At 41.3% G+C, this 16,905-nt stretch overlaps 1 protein-coding gene across 1 annotated transcript in view; it reads right to left on the bottom strand.

The window, feature by feature from the left end:
* The window catches only part of POU5F1 (POU class 5 homeobox 1), a 28,422-nt gene extending 11,869 nt beyond the window's left edge, over nucleotides 1-16,553 (bottom strand). Inside the window, exon 1 of the mRNA XM_087707779.1 lies at nucleotides 15,906-16,553. Within this exon, the coding sequence (XP_087563905.1) occupies nucleotides 15,906-16,553 (648 nt within the window). The remainder of the gene's footprint in view (nucleotides 1-15,905) is intronic.
* Between the last annotated feature and the right edge of the window lie 352 nt (nucleotides 16,554-16,905).

Genomic DNA, 16,905 nt, shown 5'->3' with positions numbered 1-16,905 from the left:
GTTGCCACAAAGGTGAGTTTTTTGTCTTTTGTTTTTTGTGCAAAAGGCAACTGGACTTTCTTGGGTGTTTCCTTTGAAAATATTTCGCTTCTCATCCAGGAAGCTTCTTCCATTCAATTCAGTTCAGTTCTGAAGAACTAAATTAAGCTTCTTGGAGGAGAAGCAAAACGTTTTCAAAGAAAAGAAAACCTCAAGGAAGTCCCAGTTGCTTTTTGGAAAGGAAGCACCTTTGGGACAACTGCTCCCTCATTTGGAATGGAGTTGAGCAAATGTTTAACTTTTTTGTTCCTATCACCTCATCTGGAATATATATATTTACTTATTTTTAAAATTGTAAAAAAAAAGGGAGGGGGACAAGGTTCAATTCTACTTTCCCATATAGACGCTCAATGAGTGATTTTGAACCAGTCACTATATATATATATATATATATATATATATATATATATATATATATATATATATATATATATATATATATATATATATATATATATATATATATATACACACACACACACAAACACACACACACACACACTTAAAGTCACAGGGAGGCAATGGAGCACAGGTTCGATTCCCAAACTTGGGTATGGCTAGCTGATGAGAGCTAAATAGCTTGAAATAGATCTATACTAGTCTCCCTTTATTTATTTATCAGCATAAATATATATAGCATTTGTGCTGATAAATAAATAAAGGAAGACTAGTATAGATCTATTTCAAGCTATTTAGCTCTCATCAGCTAGCCATACCCTTACTGGGATTTGAACCCTGGCTGTTTTTACTTGTTAGGCAGTTGAATTAGCCACTAAATGGTTTCCCGCCTGGAAGGCTCCTAGGGTGGAGTTGAAAGGCAAAAGGGAAGCAATATGCTCCCATATTTGGGCATACCAGGTGCTTTAGATAGATAGATACATACTTTATTTGTATGCCGCCCTTTTCCCTGAGGGGACTCAGGGTGGCTCACAATTCAGGGGGAGGGAGGACAAACAAGTTACAAACACGAAAACAATACATCATTAAAATAGCACAACAGTCATACTATTTGAGTATGTTTGACATAACATACATACATACATACGTGCGTGCATTCCAGCATAACTTTGGAATGCCTTGAGCAATTTGAACCAAACTTAGTACACAGATGTCTTATTCACTAGAAACAACAAATACTGTGGGGTAAGACACCCATAACACCCCGTGAGGGTGTGTGTTCTGTTAAGATACAGCTTGTTGTGCCTTAAAATGGATTCTACTGTATTGCCATAAAATGGCTTCTACTGTGCAGGATAGTGGAGTTGCCATGGTAACTGCTTCACAGTACTCCACAAGGGGGCGCCCTCTGGTAAGGGGGAAAATCCAACATTAGAAATTATGTTTGGTTCAGGATTATTTTTGAGGACAAATGTATGGATTAGGAAAAAAATATATTAGCTAATATTGTGTTTGTGTGCATGTGTGTGTGTGTGTGCACACACGCATATATTACATCATATAGATAGATATACAATCTCCCTTTTATACTAATCAGGATAAGACCACCAGACTCAAGACTTGAGGACAGTGGTTTTAATTCTCATAATCTGTTTAAGAGCCAACATTGAAAGAGAATTGAAAAGATTCCATGCCAGACTATGGGTAGTTTGCAACTCAGAAGAATCCAATGGATTCCTTCGAAATCACTAGAAATCAATCACCTCAACAGATCTCCATGCTTCTTCATTACCTGCACCTCCCCCTGCAGGAGTGATTTATTAAAATTTCTTGCTAGAAGGCAGAGTTCAAGCTCACATGTATTACTTTCATCATTTCCAATCTATCTCTTTCTCACTCTTTGGAGCAGTCACAAGAGATGACACAAGAGTCACAACTTCCAGCAGACAATTCCAATTTCCAGCAGACAATCTTCACACATTTATGATAAGAAAAGGAATCCAACCAACAGGCTTCTAGCCTGGAGCCTACTTAATTGCCCATCAGAGTTAAATCATATCTTCTCCAAAAGAAATCTGCCAGGTTTTCTGTCCCCCTCAAGCTCACATTCTTAACTATCAGGAACAGACTCCAAGGGATACTTAATAAGAAAGAACAATTGCAATCAGGAGGCTTTCTATAGAAGACTTGCGTATTGTGTGGGTCAGAAGGAGAACTGAGAAAATATCTGCAGACCCCCTTCATATCCTGGACATAAAAGTGTTCCAAATTCCTCCCTCGGGGACATTACTATAGGGCATTGCATGCCAAAACAATGCCATCACTCTAACTGATCATCTAATTCTCACAATGCTGTCTAATGTCTATGTATATTAACCCATGAAGTATGGCTGTGGCATTATTATTTATCCTTCCGATTATCTTCTTTATTTTCCCTTTGAGTGGTATTAAAAAAATAAGTACTGAGTGCTTCTGTACAAATTTCTTGTGTATCTAATTACACTTGGCCAAATAAAGTATTCAATCCAATCCAGTTTCTGCCACAAATAGCATTATGGCTAGCATACACCCTTGATTCTTCAATCAATCAGAACAGAGCTGGAAAGGACCATGGAGATCTTCAAATCTTGGCTCAATCAGGAGACCCTATACTATTTCAGACAAATGGCTGTCCAGTCTCTTCTTAAAAACCTCCAATGATGGAGCTCCCACAACTTCTGAAGGCAAATTGTTCCATGCTTAATTGTGCTCACTGTTAGGAAGTTTCTCCTTAATTCCAAGTTGCTTCTTTCCTTGATTAGTTTCCATCCCTTTTAGTGCTTTAGATTTAGAAAGTAAGTTGACCCCCTTTTTCTTTGTGGCAACCCCTGAGATCTTGGAAGACTGCTATCATGTCACCCCAGTCCTTCTTTTCTCTAAACTAGCCATACCCAGTTCCTGCAACCATTCCTTACATCTTGACATTTTGGGCTTAGACAATTTAAAACTTCGCAGTCTTCGATCCGACCTAGGCGTAGTACATAAAATTATCTGCTACAATGTCCTACCTGTCAATGACTACTTCAGCTTCAACCACAACACACGAGCTTACAATAGTTACAAACTTATGGTAAACCGCTCCAAATTCGACTGCAGAAAATACGACTTCTGCAACAGAGTGGTCAATGCCTGGAATGCACTACCTGACTCAGTGGTTTCTTCCCCAAAACGTTAACCTTAAATTGTCTACCATGGACCTCACCCCATTCCTAAGAGGTCTTTAATAAGTGCCCCAGCATGCCTACGTCCCTATCCTAATATTCCCTTGTATTTGTAGTCATTTCATGTATTCATAATCATGTCTATATACTTATATCTCTTATCTAATTCATGTTTGACCAAATGTATGTATATATGTATGTATGTTTTAGTCTCCAGGCCTTTAATCATCCTAGTTGCTCTTCTTTGCAAGTTCTCAAGAGAATCTTCTCTGATTCTGTATGATCTGGGGACTGTGAAGGGGGGGGGGAGGGGTATGACTCCTCCCAAAACCTACTCTGCTCCAATTATCTCTTGCAGCAATTAACCATTTTCTAATTGGCTCGTTCTCCAGAACTCATCCGTGACCTGAGATGAGCCGGAGATTGTGAAAGTTGAAATCTCAAACTTGGAGGATTCGAAATTTGGAAAGTTGAGCAAGATAACCATTCCTGGAAGCTTATACTCCTTTGGAATAGACACCATACATCGGTGCAGCGGTGAAGAACAAACCAAGGTCCAAGCTCAGATTCCTTCCATAGACTGGAGGCCAACTGCAAGGTCTACCTTGCCCAAGGCAAGAGGATGAACTCTTTCGAGGCACCAACAAGAGTGCTTTGAAGTGACTTTAGCACTACAAGTGGCTCTCCAAAATCCTCAGCCAGATATTACTGGGAGAGAGGGGGATGGTGTTGGAAGGCCCCTGGGGAATGTCATTTCCAGTGAGGAGGGGTAGGAGAAGGAGGGGGTCTTGATTGAAAGCACCAAAGGCAGGATGGAGCAGACAGGATAAAGAATCTGCAAAGTTTGTAGGGCAGACAACAGATCCACAAGAGGTGTATTGTTTCTATATGTTGCCCCACACCCACAAAAAAAAAAGTCAGGGAAAGCCATAGCAGATTCTCTTGATGTGACAAACTTAACTGGCTGAGCATGCTTAACCATATGGTTTTCACTGTGATGCGAAAGCTAGATACGGTATAAACCATGGTGTATGGTTTAAGTGAACGAAGATGCTATTGTTTGTTCAATGAACTACAATCTTCTGGTGCAGATGTACCTTTATTCATGGAAGGTCACTCTGCAAATTTGGTCCCAACTCAGCCTAACCTCTTCCCTCTTCCTCTCTCCCTCTCCCTTATCTCTCAGTTCCTCCTCTCCCTCCCTCTCCCCTTTCTCTCCCTATCCCTCTCTCTCCATCTCACTCTTCCCTCTCCTTCCTTCCATAACAGAAGGAGAGCACTTGTCTTTTGAACTTACATTTACATTTTGAAAATTTGCATTGATCTTATCTTCATTATTGCCTGTGGGGTTCTTGACTGGGTGACCAAACCTTATCTCTAAACATACTCTGGATATTTTAATATTTAGAAACACAGAAAACTGACAGCAGAACAAGATCTAGGGGTTCATTGAATCTGTTTTGTTTTGTTTTTTTATTTGTTTGTTTTTTATTTTAATATTTTATTTTTTTTATTCCCCATAATACAGGTAGTCCTCGACTTACAACAGTTCATTTAATGACCATTCAAAGTTACAGTGGCGCTGAAAAATGTGACTTATGGCCGGTTCACTGACAAATGCGTGATAGACATAAGCGCGCCGACAAAACCGCAACGGACAAATGAGCGCCGTCAAAATCGCTAATTGATTTTCGACAATAGTGCGCCGACAAAATCGCAAGTGAATGTGCTGTGCCTTTAACATAGTGGAACGCGTATACGTACGTTATAACCCTGGGCTTGGTGGTCAGAAATGCTTGCAGGTTCTCTGGCTCCTTCTCCAGGGGTCTCTGAGCCGAGGGCAGCCCTGCCCGCCTGCTGCTGCCCGGAGGATTTCCTGAGCCTGCAGTAAGTTGCAAGGCAGGGAACCCCCAAGTCCAAAAGGCCCTCTCCCCCCCCCCCAGCTGGGTTTGCAGAGACAGGTGATGGAATTGATTTTCCTCCCATTTTACATGAGACTAACCAAGAGGGACACGGGTCCAGCACACAAGTGGCAGCACTGAGTCTCCCCATAATCCTGTCCATGCCCTCGGGGGTCACAGGATCAAACTCATCCCAGATGGTCTCCACAAGATTCATCCCCGTCGACTCGCCCGAGTCTACCCAGTCAGAGTCCAAGCCTGTCCGGATCTGAGCGATTTTATCCTGCAGATATTGAACAAATTCTTCAGCCCTACCCTGCAAGGGGTCTTTCCCAGCTCCTTGGTTAAGTAAGGAGCGGGTCACCCTAAACAGGGCGGCTGGGCAGTTATCTGAGGATGCGATAAGAGCGGAAAAATGTTGCCGTTTTGCCGCTTTTATCGCCACTAAGTAGGATTTAATATGAATTCTTACTAGTGTTCAATAAGATTCAGACCGGCTGGCCCTCCAACCACTCTCTAGGTGTCTTTTCCGGCGTTTCATCTCCCGGAGCTCCTTGATAAACCAGGGAGCTACCCGGGATCGACACCAGGTCAGAGGCCGCAAAGGCACAACACGATCCAAAGCCCCAGTGGCCGCCCTATCCCAGGCTTCCACTAGGTCTGCGGTCGAGTTGTGAGCAAGGGATTCAGGAAAAGTCCCAAGCTCCATCAGGAACCTTTCAGGGTCCATCAGGCGCCTGGGGCAGAACCATCTAGTCAGTTCCGCCACCCTGCGGTGAGGGCTAGCAGTATTGGAAGCCAAGCCTGATGAGGAAATGATCCGACCATGACAAGGGTTGGATAGAAATATCCCCTAAATCTAGATCATTCATCCACTGCCCAGAGACAAAAATCAGGTCGAGCGTGTGTCCCCCATTATGGGTGGGGTCTTGAATTAACTGAGTTAAGTCCATAGCTGTCATGGAAGCCATGAACTCCCGAGCTGACTCGGATGTCTCGCCAATGGAAGGCAGATTGAAATCCCCCAGGATCATAAACCTGGGGAAATCAACCGCCAATCCAGCTAACACATTTATCAGCTCCGGCAGGGCCGATCAAACGTAGCAGGGAGACAGGTACGTAACAAAAAGGCCCACCTGATCTCCAAGGCCCCATTTCACAAAAAGGGATTCACACCCTCCTATCTGAGGCACAGTGACCTCCTGAGGTCTGAGACTTTCCCTAATAACTACCGCCACCCCCGCCCTGCCCTGGGTTGTAACTTTGAATGGTCACTAAAGGAACTGTTGAAAGTCGAGAACAATCTATAGAAGAGAAAATAGAATAGCAGAGTTGGAAGGGGCTTTGGAGGTCTTCTAGTCCAACCCCCTGCTTAGGCAGGAAACTCTACACTACTTCAGACAAATGGCTGTCCAACTTCTTCAAAACTTCCAGTGTTGGAGCATTCACAACTTTTGGAGGCAAGTTGTTCCACTGATTAATTGTTCTAATTGTCAGAAAATTTCTCCTTAGTTGCTTCTCTCCTTGATTAGTTTCCACCCATTGCTTCTTGTTCTACACTCAGGTGCCTTAAAGAATAGTTTGACTCCCTCTTCTTTGTGGCAACCCCTGAGATATTGGAATACTGTTATCATGTCTCCCCCTAGTCCTTCTTTTCATTAAACCGTTCCTCATATATTTTAGCCTCCAGTTCCCTAATCAGAGCCAAGGTGGCGCAGTGGTTAAATGCAGCACTGCAGGCTACTGCTAGATCAGCAGGTCAGCGGTTCAAATCTCACCGGCTCAGGGTTGACTCAGCCTTCCATCCTTCCGAGGTGGGTAAAATGAGGACCCAGATTGTTGGGGGCAATATGCTGACTCTCTGTAAACCGCTTAGAGAGGCCTGAAAGGCCTATGAAGTGGTATATAAGTCTACTGCTATTGCTATTGCTATCATCTTTGTTGCTCTTCTCTGCACTGTACAGTCCTTATTTTAATAGTTTTTTTTTAGTTTCCCTTCCCATTTGTCATTTCTCCTCTAGGCTAAATCCATCAACTGTCCTTCATCCTTTCTTCTCGGATTATAATTTTCATGCTGGTGATCCTTTCTCTCTCTCTCTCCTCTGAATTCATTACAAGTTGTCCCCTTCCATTTAACGATCTGGAGGCAGACCAAGCCACAGAATTCTGGGTAAGGCTTAATTAATGCACAATAAAATGGAGTATTTTTAAAACATTTTAGAAACTATTTAATTTAAAAACAATAGTATTCTTAACACCACCTTTTTGTAGTTGTGTGACACTGCTGATGGACAGTTAGCTTAAAGTTAATCAACAGTCCCAGTATTTTCCCTACAAGGTAAGTATTCCTCACCCCATCCCTATGTATTTGACCATTTTTTGTGTACAGCAAATACAGCATTTTGAATTTGTATCTGCTAAACTTCTTAATTCAGTTGTTTATTCTACCAAAACACAGCATTCTAGGTCCCCCCCCCCAATTATATTTAGGAAGCCAAGTTTGGTCTTTTGAGAACTTTTTAATTCAGCCTTCTCCAAACACATTTTGAATTATAAGCCGCCCATAACTTTAAAGTGAAAAGAAACTACAGTACTCTTAAGATCCAGATTGAAGAATAATCATTTAAATAATTGATAGAAATGCTGAAGAACACTTTCACGCGGAGAAACTCAGTTTGTCAGTCAAAATACTGCTCAATTCTGACGTACAGCCCAATGAATCCATCCAAAGTTGACTCAGCCTTCCATCCCTCCGAGGTGGGTAAAATGAGGATTGTTGGGGGCAATAGGCTGACTCTGTAAACTGCTTAGAGAGGGCTGTAAAAAGCACTGTGAAGCGATATATAAGACTAAGTGCTATTGCTATTATTCCATCAGCATATATCACCTAAATTTTATTAGGTGATAATAAAGGATCCAGATTGTTGGAGGCAATATGCTAGCTCTAAAAACCACTTTGAGAGGGCTCTGAAGTGGTATATAAATCCAAGTGCTATTTTTATTGCTATTCTTCCCTGTTAATTCTAATTTTAGTGATCCCTGTTAATTCTAATTCTCTTTTTATTTTAAAAAAAATATTGTTGCAGTTTTGATTTTATTGTAAGCAGCCTAAAGTCTCTTGGATAGTGAGATGCGCAGCATATAAATTTAATAAATCATCATCACCATCAGAGGTTCATCTATCCAATTGGCTAACCATAGAGGGAAATAGGGAGAGAATATTCTCTTTGTCATGTGTTTATCCTGCTTTTTTTTTAGAAGTATACCTTTCCATCCCCCAAATCAGAAATAAACTCCTAGGTTATCTACTGTATTCTGGTTTTGTTTTTATTGTTTACCTAGATGAATAAGCATTAACTCTTCAATATTTATAAACTTTCAAATAGTGTTTGCACAACAATGGAAAAATGATGAGGTCCCGACAGACGACAGTGTAAAAAAAAAAATTAGAATGTGCTGAGATGGATAGATTGACACTTACGATAAAAGAAAAAGAAGAAACAGAATACTTTTTAACATGGGATTTATTTTACCAATGGTTAACTAATAGGAACAGAGGTTAGGAACTAAACAGAATCAGAAAAGATAACAAAAATGTATATTGAAAATGTTGTAAGATTGATAAACTATTACTATTTTGTGATTAATATTGATATTTGTATTAAGATTACTAGTATGTTTATGATTATTGTTGTATACTTATTTAAAAATTAATGGTGCCCAGAAAAAATGCTGTTCAAATAGACATGGAATTTTTTATGTTTATAAAAGAAAAATGTATCAATAAAACATATATTTTAGAAAATATTTATAAACTTTCACTTTAATTTTAATACCTGACTTTGATCAATAGCTCTTGGATTCAAACAAATCTTTAGTGGATTTGAGAAGACTGGTCTTCCTGTCTGGCTCTGAAGCAAACTATTATCTGATTACAGAAAGAGATTTGGGAAGATTGATATTGTTCTGTCCAGTCATTATAGCATTAGCAAGAGGCTTAAAAATTAACTTGTTCAGCTCCTGCTCAGAAATTCAAGATGAATTTCTGCATATTCTAACATTCTCTTAATTGCATTCCCATTTGACAGAATCATTTTTCCATTGCTGTGCAAATACAATTCTGGTAATGGTTAGTATATGTAATACCAGATATATAGTCTTTTTATCATATTTTTCTGGTATAGAATATAATAGAATAGAATAGAATAACAGAGTTGGAAGGGACCTTGGAGATCTTCTAGTCCAATCACCTGCCTAGGAAGGAAACCCTACACCACTTCAGACAAATGGATATCCAAATCTTATATATAATGCCCAACAAAAATATCTCTGGTTTTAAATCTATGTTGCTTTATAGTTTTTTTCCCCCAACCAAGTATGTATTTTCGTCCAGTATTTTTTAGCTTACTATTAAGGGTAAAGAAGAAACTGAGTATTTTTTGATATGGGATGTATTTTATCAATGGCTAGACAACAGAAACAGAAATCAGAAAGGAGGAGATATGAGAAGAGGAAATATTAATGTGGAGAGTTGTTAAAGAAGATGTTAAGTATTATTATATTATCAATATTATTGTGATGAATATTACAACAAATATGTGGATTATGATTGTTTAAAAATAATTGTGCCCATATCACAGTTGATGGAAATTGAATGTTACATAAGTAAAATAAATAAAATATGGGGTGGGGGGAGAAAATCAAAATGAATTTCTTAGCTGCGTGGTAGATCTTGAGTTGGGAATGGGAAAAAGGGACACTTTTGAGTTGTTTCTTTTCTCTGGAAACTTGACTCCTTTTAAAAGAAATGCCTCACAATTGCTTTCTCTGGGCTTTGAGAGCAGGATCACAATGTTTCATTAATTAATGTTCCCTAAGGAATGGGAAACTTCAAAGAGTTTTTACTCGATCTAGGCCAAGAACTGATCTGGCCCACCACCCTGTATCTCACAGTAGGCAGTCAATATACATTCCAAAAACACACAAACATGAATAGGGGGGTTGCTACCCCTCCTACACTGAGGCTCCCCAGCAGCTGGCATTTCAGAATAGCAAACTGCCCTGAAAGATTGACAGCTGTTGACTTTTCCCCTGTCTTTCTTGGACTTGTCCAATCCTCTCCTTAAAAATAATTCCCCACCACCCAATGGCCGTGAAGTTCATACCCGGCACAGCATTTAAAAAAATATATTCTGTTCATTGATCCTGAATCACGGATTATTTCATTTCAATGGTGACCCAGAATTCTAACACTGGGAGGAATGAAACCTTTCTGTTTTCTATGTCATGCATTGATTTTGTATTAAGCTATCGTGTTTTCTCTGTCTTTCAAAAAAAAAAAAAAACTTCAATTGTTGTAGATCTAAAAGAGGCACCTACAACAATAGAAAAAGAAAGGGAGAGAGGAGGAGAGAATGAAAGGAGGATGGGGGAAAGAAGAAAGAGGTGAGGAGGAGGATGGAAGGGAGAGGAAGAGAAGGAGAGAGGGTAGGAAGGGGAAGAATAGGAGTAGGAGAAAAGGAAGGGAAGAAGGAAGGGGAAGGAAGGAAGTAGAGAACGGAGGGAGGGAGAAAAGAAAGGGAAAATAAGGTGGTGTTACAACAGGAGGAGGAGATGGTAAATAAAGCAACCCAAACTGTATATTATAACCTATTAAATGAAATAATAAATGTATAAGAGTGACAAATGTAAAGACGAATAACAATTATGTGAATGTAAACTTAAAATGGTATGCAAGACAATAAAAAAAAATTAGAAAAAAATTGTTGCAGTCTTTCCATATAGGAAAAGCTTTCTAATTGCCTCATTCATTGGCATCCTTTTTTTTTTTTTGCATTCTTTGGTAGCTCCATAATAATCTTTGGGGAGTTTAATTGTAAGCTACCCTGAGTCATTTTGGATAGTGGAATGAGCAGCATATACATTTAACAATAACCATTGAGATACCGAGAGCAGTGTTACCATGTGACGACACTGCTATACAGGTAGTCCTCGACTTACAACATGTAATCCATTTAGGGACCGTTCAAAGTTACAACAGCACTGAAAGTGTCTTATGAACCAGGTTTTCATATTTAGCAGTAGCAATAGCAGTTAGACTTATATACCGCTTCATAGGGCTTTCAGGCCTCTCTAAGCGGTTTACAGAGTCGGCATATCGCCCCCAACAATCCGGGTCCTCATTTTACCCACCTCGGAAGTATGGAAGGCTGAGTCAACCCTGAGCCGGTGAGATTTGAACCGCCGAACTGCAGATAACAGTCAGCTGAAGTGGCCTGCTTCCAACCATTGTGGCATCCCCATGGTCATGTGATCCAAATACAGATATTTGGCATCGGATTCATATTTATGACGGTTGGTTGGAGTGTCTCCGGTCATGAAATCCCCCTTTTGTGTCCTTCTGACAAGCCAAGTCAATGGGGAAATCAGATTCACTTAACAACCAAGTTACTCATTTAACCACCACGGTGATTCACTTTAACAACTGTGATGAGAAAAGTTGTAAAATGGGGCAAAACTCGCTTAGCAAATTTCAACATAAATTTTGGGCTCAATTGTGGTTGTAGGTTGAGGACTTACCTGTACTGCATTGCTAGTTTGTTGCAAAACTGGCATGGATTTCACACTGTGCTTTGCAATACAGATGTCATAAAACTATGAACAAATTGCAGTCATGTCAAAACTTCCCATAATACACACTCACACAGCCTCTGGGGCACCCGTTGGGGAACAGTGATGGCATCCTGACTGTTAGCACAAAAGAGAGGATTGTTTTATAACTGATATGCAAGAGAACAGGATAAAAGCTAAAACATTATCAGTCTGCTTGGGGGGGGGGCAGGGAAACCCCACTTCTTGCTGCACTCCTAAAACCTCTGAATTTTAGAAACAAAACATAGAACTGTGACTCATTTTACAATGTGGCTTTATACCCACTATACCAAGCATCTCCAACCATGGCAACTTTAAGCCTGGCTGACTTCAAGTCCCAGAATTCCTCAGCCAGCAAAGCTGGGGAATTCTGGGAGTTGAAGTCCGCCAAGGCTTAAAGTTGCCAAGGTTGGAGACCCCTGCACTATACAGCCTTAAAAAACGGTAGCCAAGTACCGTATACCAAAACACTAAGTTTTCACATTCACACCATGCCAAAATGTGATTTTTGACATACCGGATTAGGCTAACCCAATCAACTGGAGATTGATGTATATTTTATTTACTGATCAATTGAATAAATCCAACTAGCGAGTGAGCAAAACAGCTGGGACACACAAAAAAGGAAGCAACTGATCCAAGACAATGGAGCTTCTTTCCTAGAAGGAAATCTTAAAGCTTTTTCGTTTTAAAAGGTGGTTAAGAGTTTTAGACAGAGGTTTATCCTCCAAGCTTGCTTGACTCCTGGACGTTTCATTACCAAACTATGTAACATCTTCAGTGGGATTTGGGGTCAGGTGTCTTGTTCCTTTATACAAGTCCTGGGTGGTTGGTTGGCCTTACAATTCAACCAGTTACAAGATCAACCAACTACCCAGGAACTATATAAATGACGAATCCTTAGTGCTCTCTGAGCTTGCTTATTTCCTTGCAGACATTTCATTGCCCAAACTAGGTAACATCCAGTTTGGGAAATGAAACATCTGCCAAGGAAACAACCAAGCTCAGAGAGCACCAAGGACCTCTTCATGTCAACCCTGAGTGACAAATATTCTCCTTTATATGATATCTGTATAAACAAACAAGACCCTTCATCCCAACCCCCCACTGAAGATGTTACCTAGTTTGCTAATGAAACATCTGGGAGTCAAGCAGCAAATCACCTCTTTGCCTAAATCTACAACCTGAGCTATGAACATTATCCACAATTTCTAATGGTAGTTAGTCTTCAGTTCCATTGGAAACCTAGCGTTCTGCCCAATAGGGGTGAGAAGAAGAAAAACCACCTTTTTCTAAATCCTCCAAGAATTTATAAGAAAAATATTTTCTCTTACATCTTCAGAAGTTTAGACGCTCTGCCAAGTCCGACTTCTTGACTCTGTAACTGATTTCATTAATTGACCACTTCTAACAGCAGCTGTTGGGATTAGGCGACTTTAAACAAATTGGGAGGGGCAATGATTTTATGGATCTTAATTAACATGTTGATATGCTGCTTCCCATTAAAAAAAAAGTCTCAAAGCCGTTTGTAACATTGAACACATCCTGGCACTAATTAATCACCCTTAATCCTCCACCAGGGCAGTAGAATCTGAATACTAGCTCTTGAATGGGGGGAAAAAAGGAAGCTGTTTGGCTTTACATCCTTCTCAACAACTAAGGCAATGGATACTTGAGTTGATGGAGTAATCTGACACAGCTTTGCTATGTAATTACTTTTAAAAGAAAGAGGGCCATTTAGAGCTTTATCTCCAAAAGTTCAAGGGTGTAAAGAAACAGCTCAGCTCAGGAGGAAACTTTTCTCAACTTGATCTTCCGTAAATCTCAACTCTCATAATTTCTGCCTCCTTCTAATTTGTGACACCTTAAAGTGATTATGCTCATGATACTATGAGCTTTTATGAGTTATAGTCTGCTTCCAGTGTATACTATAAACTATGAACCTGGATCCAATTTTTTTCAATTTCATTTTTTTTCCAAATTCAACACCATTCAACACCACACAACATTATATGTTTCTAACATAGATACAACAGGTTGGTGTGGGATTGAAAAAAAAATGAATTGCAAAAAATACAGATTTACAGAAGACCCATCCTAACTAACATCTCATATAGCCTTACCACTTCTGAACACAGATTCCATGGTAAGCTTGGTTAGCATCCAACTCACTTGAATGAGATTTGTGATTTAGCATGTTAGGTATAACCACTAAAACTGGCAACTAAGTTGCAGTGTTTGGATAAAGCCTAAACAGTGGCTAATTAAGAAACCAGGTTACCAGTTGTGTGACGATCCGTCACTGAACTACAAACTAATTATACAGTCTTGGTTCACACAATATGCAATAAGCTGAGGCAGAGTTAGCTAGTTTGTGATTCAGTCTTGTTACAAATCCAACCACTTATTTATGTTTCAGTTTAACACATTAACAGAGTTGGAAGGGACTTTGTAGGTCATCTAGTCCAACCCAATATGAGCTTAGAGATTCTCATTCAAACATGACCAAAAAAAAAGCACCATGGGAAAAAAAACCACCGCTTTATTTACGCTTACAATTATGACAAGCAGGACATGATCCCGAGCTGGGTACTTAATCCCCAGCTGGGATCTAAAACCAGAGTTGCAAATCTTCCAGAGACTTAATGGACTCCACCTTTAACAGAGTTTTTACCAGCTTGGAAATTTTATCTGTAATACCTATCAATGAGCCCCAAAGGAGACCATGGTTGATTCCATGTTGTTCTACGCAGCAACAATAATGCACAGTACAAGCCCAGCCACTCCATAATAAATGTGAAGCCTCGGACCGAAAAGGTGGCTTTTCCAAAAGGCAACTAGACTTTCTGGTCCCCCACTCCCTTTGGAAAACATTTCGCTTTTCAGCCAAGAAGCTTTTTTTGGATGAGAAGCGAAACATTTTCAAAGAAAAAAAATACCCAAGAAAGTCCGGTTGCCTCTTGGAAAACCCATCATTGGGACAACCATGACCTGGATCAGAGGTAACCAACCTTTCGGACCCCAGGAATCACTAAATTCATAATTTTAAATCCCGCAGACCACTAATATGATTTTTTAAAATGATAAACAGTATTTAGTGCAATATAAAAATTGCAAATAACTTTTCCGCAGACCACTAAAATTTTCTCGTGAACTATCACAGACTACCAGTTGGTGACCTGGATCACTGAGAATCTCCATAGATGTGAAGTCCCAGAGCACTTCATACAATTCCTCAATCCTTCATTTGCTCCCCACATTTGCCTAACAGGTCTCAAAGAGCTACGAATGCTAAAACCCTCAGGCTGAAATGCTCTGCTAAAACAGAAGCTACACCCAAACAGATCAAACCCAGGATTGTTATGTGAATGCAAAAAAAGGGAGGCACTTCCTCCAGATTACAAAATCACAGCTGAATGCAATGAAAAAGAAGCCGAAAAAAGCTAGGAATGCCTTCCCATCTAGGAACCAGCCATTTTAAAAGCGTTTAGCATCCTATAAGAAAATCTGAGCAACTCTTTAAAAAGAAAAAAAAAAACTGGCAAGGACACAATTATTCTTTATTGGCTGTGTGCGATTGGACACCCAAAAGGAATTTGTGTCCAGTGCATAAGCTTTCACTGCCCATACAAGCAACCAAATGATGGGTTGTATATTGTAGATCATAGTTACAATCATTAATAAGATACAACAATGTCATATCAATATCACAGATGCAGGCTGCATTGCTATTAATCTTCTCATTGTTCCTGTTACCCATCTCCTCCCACTTATGACTACATAAGTGTATGTTGCTTGTATCCTTACCATTTATGTGGATATTGATTGTTTCCCCCGATTGCTTGCTTAGTTGTACCCTATGACTATCATTAAGTGTTGTACCTTATGATTCTTGACCAATGTGTTTTGTCTTTTTATGTACCTTGAGAGCATCTGCACCAAAGACAAATTCCTTGTATGTCCAATCACACTTGGCCAATAAAGAATTCTACTCTATTCTATTCTGGATGCCAATAGGAGAAAGTAGTAAGAAAGATGGGGAAAAATGAGAAGAGGAGAAGGATAATATCAACGAACTTTACTATACTATGGTGCTCAATTGTGTCCTTGCCGGTTTTTTTTTTAAGAGTTGCTCATTTCTTAATCTTATACTTTGAGAAGCGCCTTGCAAAACCCAAGTTTGGATTCAGCCGCCCCCGCTCTCCAATTTTCCTACCTCTTCACCGCTGCCCTCTTCCTCTTTCGCTTCCTCCGAGGCCATCTGCTCGCTGGGGGTCAGGCTGCCATCGCTCCGGGGACTGCTCTCCGCGCTGTCCGGACTGGCTGGCTCTCCGGACTGGCTGGCGGGGCTGCTGGAAGGCTCGGGATCCGGACTGGGCGAAGCGGCTTCCTTGATGCTGTTGTTGCTGCTGCAAGAAGCCGGACTGGCCTGGACCGGCGCCGAAGGGAACAGACACCCGCCGGCCCAGGGATGCCCTCCGTAATAGGGGCCCGCTTGGTCGAAGTCGCGCTCGACTTTGATCTCGGCCTTGGAAGCCTGGCAGGCTTCCCCGGGCTGAGCCAGGACGTAAGGGTTGACCATAATGCCCGGAGCGTGGCTCCAGGCATCCCCGGCGGGAGCGAAGGGGTACCAGGTGCGGGGCACTTCACCCCCGCCGGGGTAGGACTCCCCGATCCCTCCCTGGGGACCGTAATCGGGCTTGAAGCCAAAGGCCTGCCCGGCCGTCGCCCCGCTGAAGGCTTCGGGCAAGAAGCCGGGCGAGGAGGTTTCGTGCTGCGGGACGGCCGGGAGGTTGGCGAGGTGCAAGCTTTGCACCGGGAAAGGGTAGGAGCGGCCCAGCTCTCGTCGCAAAGGCCCCGCCATGGGTGAGCGGTCAGGAAGGAGCCTCTGCCTTGTTGCTCGGAAAGTTAGCTAAAACAAAACAAACAAACACGGGGTAGGCCGAAAACTCCTCTCGGACGGGTTGGGTTGAGCAAGGAGGAGATGGAGCAAGGCGAGAGGCGTTAAAGCATCCAAGGTCTCCCTTAGACGGCTTAGCGGCTCAGCTTTTCTTCTTCGGGGGGCAGCAATGGGGAAACTCCCCGACCCTGGGGAAAGCAGGGAGCGGAGAGGCGACGGAGAAAGCAGCAGCCGCCTCTGTCCCCTCCGCAGCTCCGAAAAGTTCGACGGAAAGTCCCAAGACGGGACTTCTCCCTTGCAGGAGAAGTCAAGTCCA

Source organism: Thamnophis sirtalis, unplaced genomic scaffold, assembly GCF_051295495.1.
Source record: "Thamnophis sirtalis isolate CommonGarterSnake01/CBP01778 unplaced genomic scaffold, rThaSir2_p1.2 scaffold_3, whole genome shotgun sequence".
In the NCBI taxonomy this organism is placed as follows: Eukaryota; Metazoa; Chordata; class Lepidosauria; order Squamata; family Natricidae; genus Thamnophis; species Thamnophis sirtalis.
Note: the sequence above shows the minus strand (reverse complement) of the source record. Positions and strands in the feature narration are given on the sequence as shown.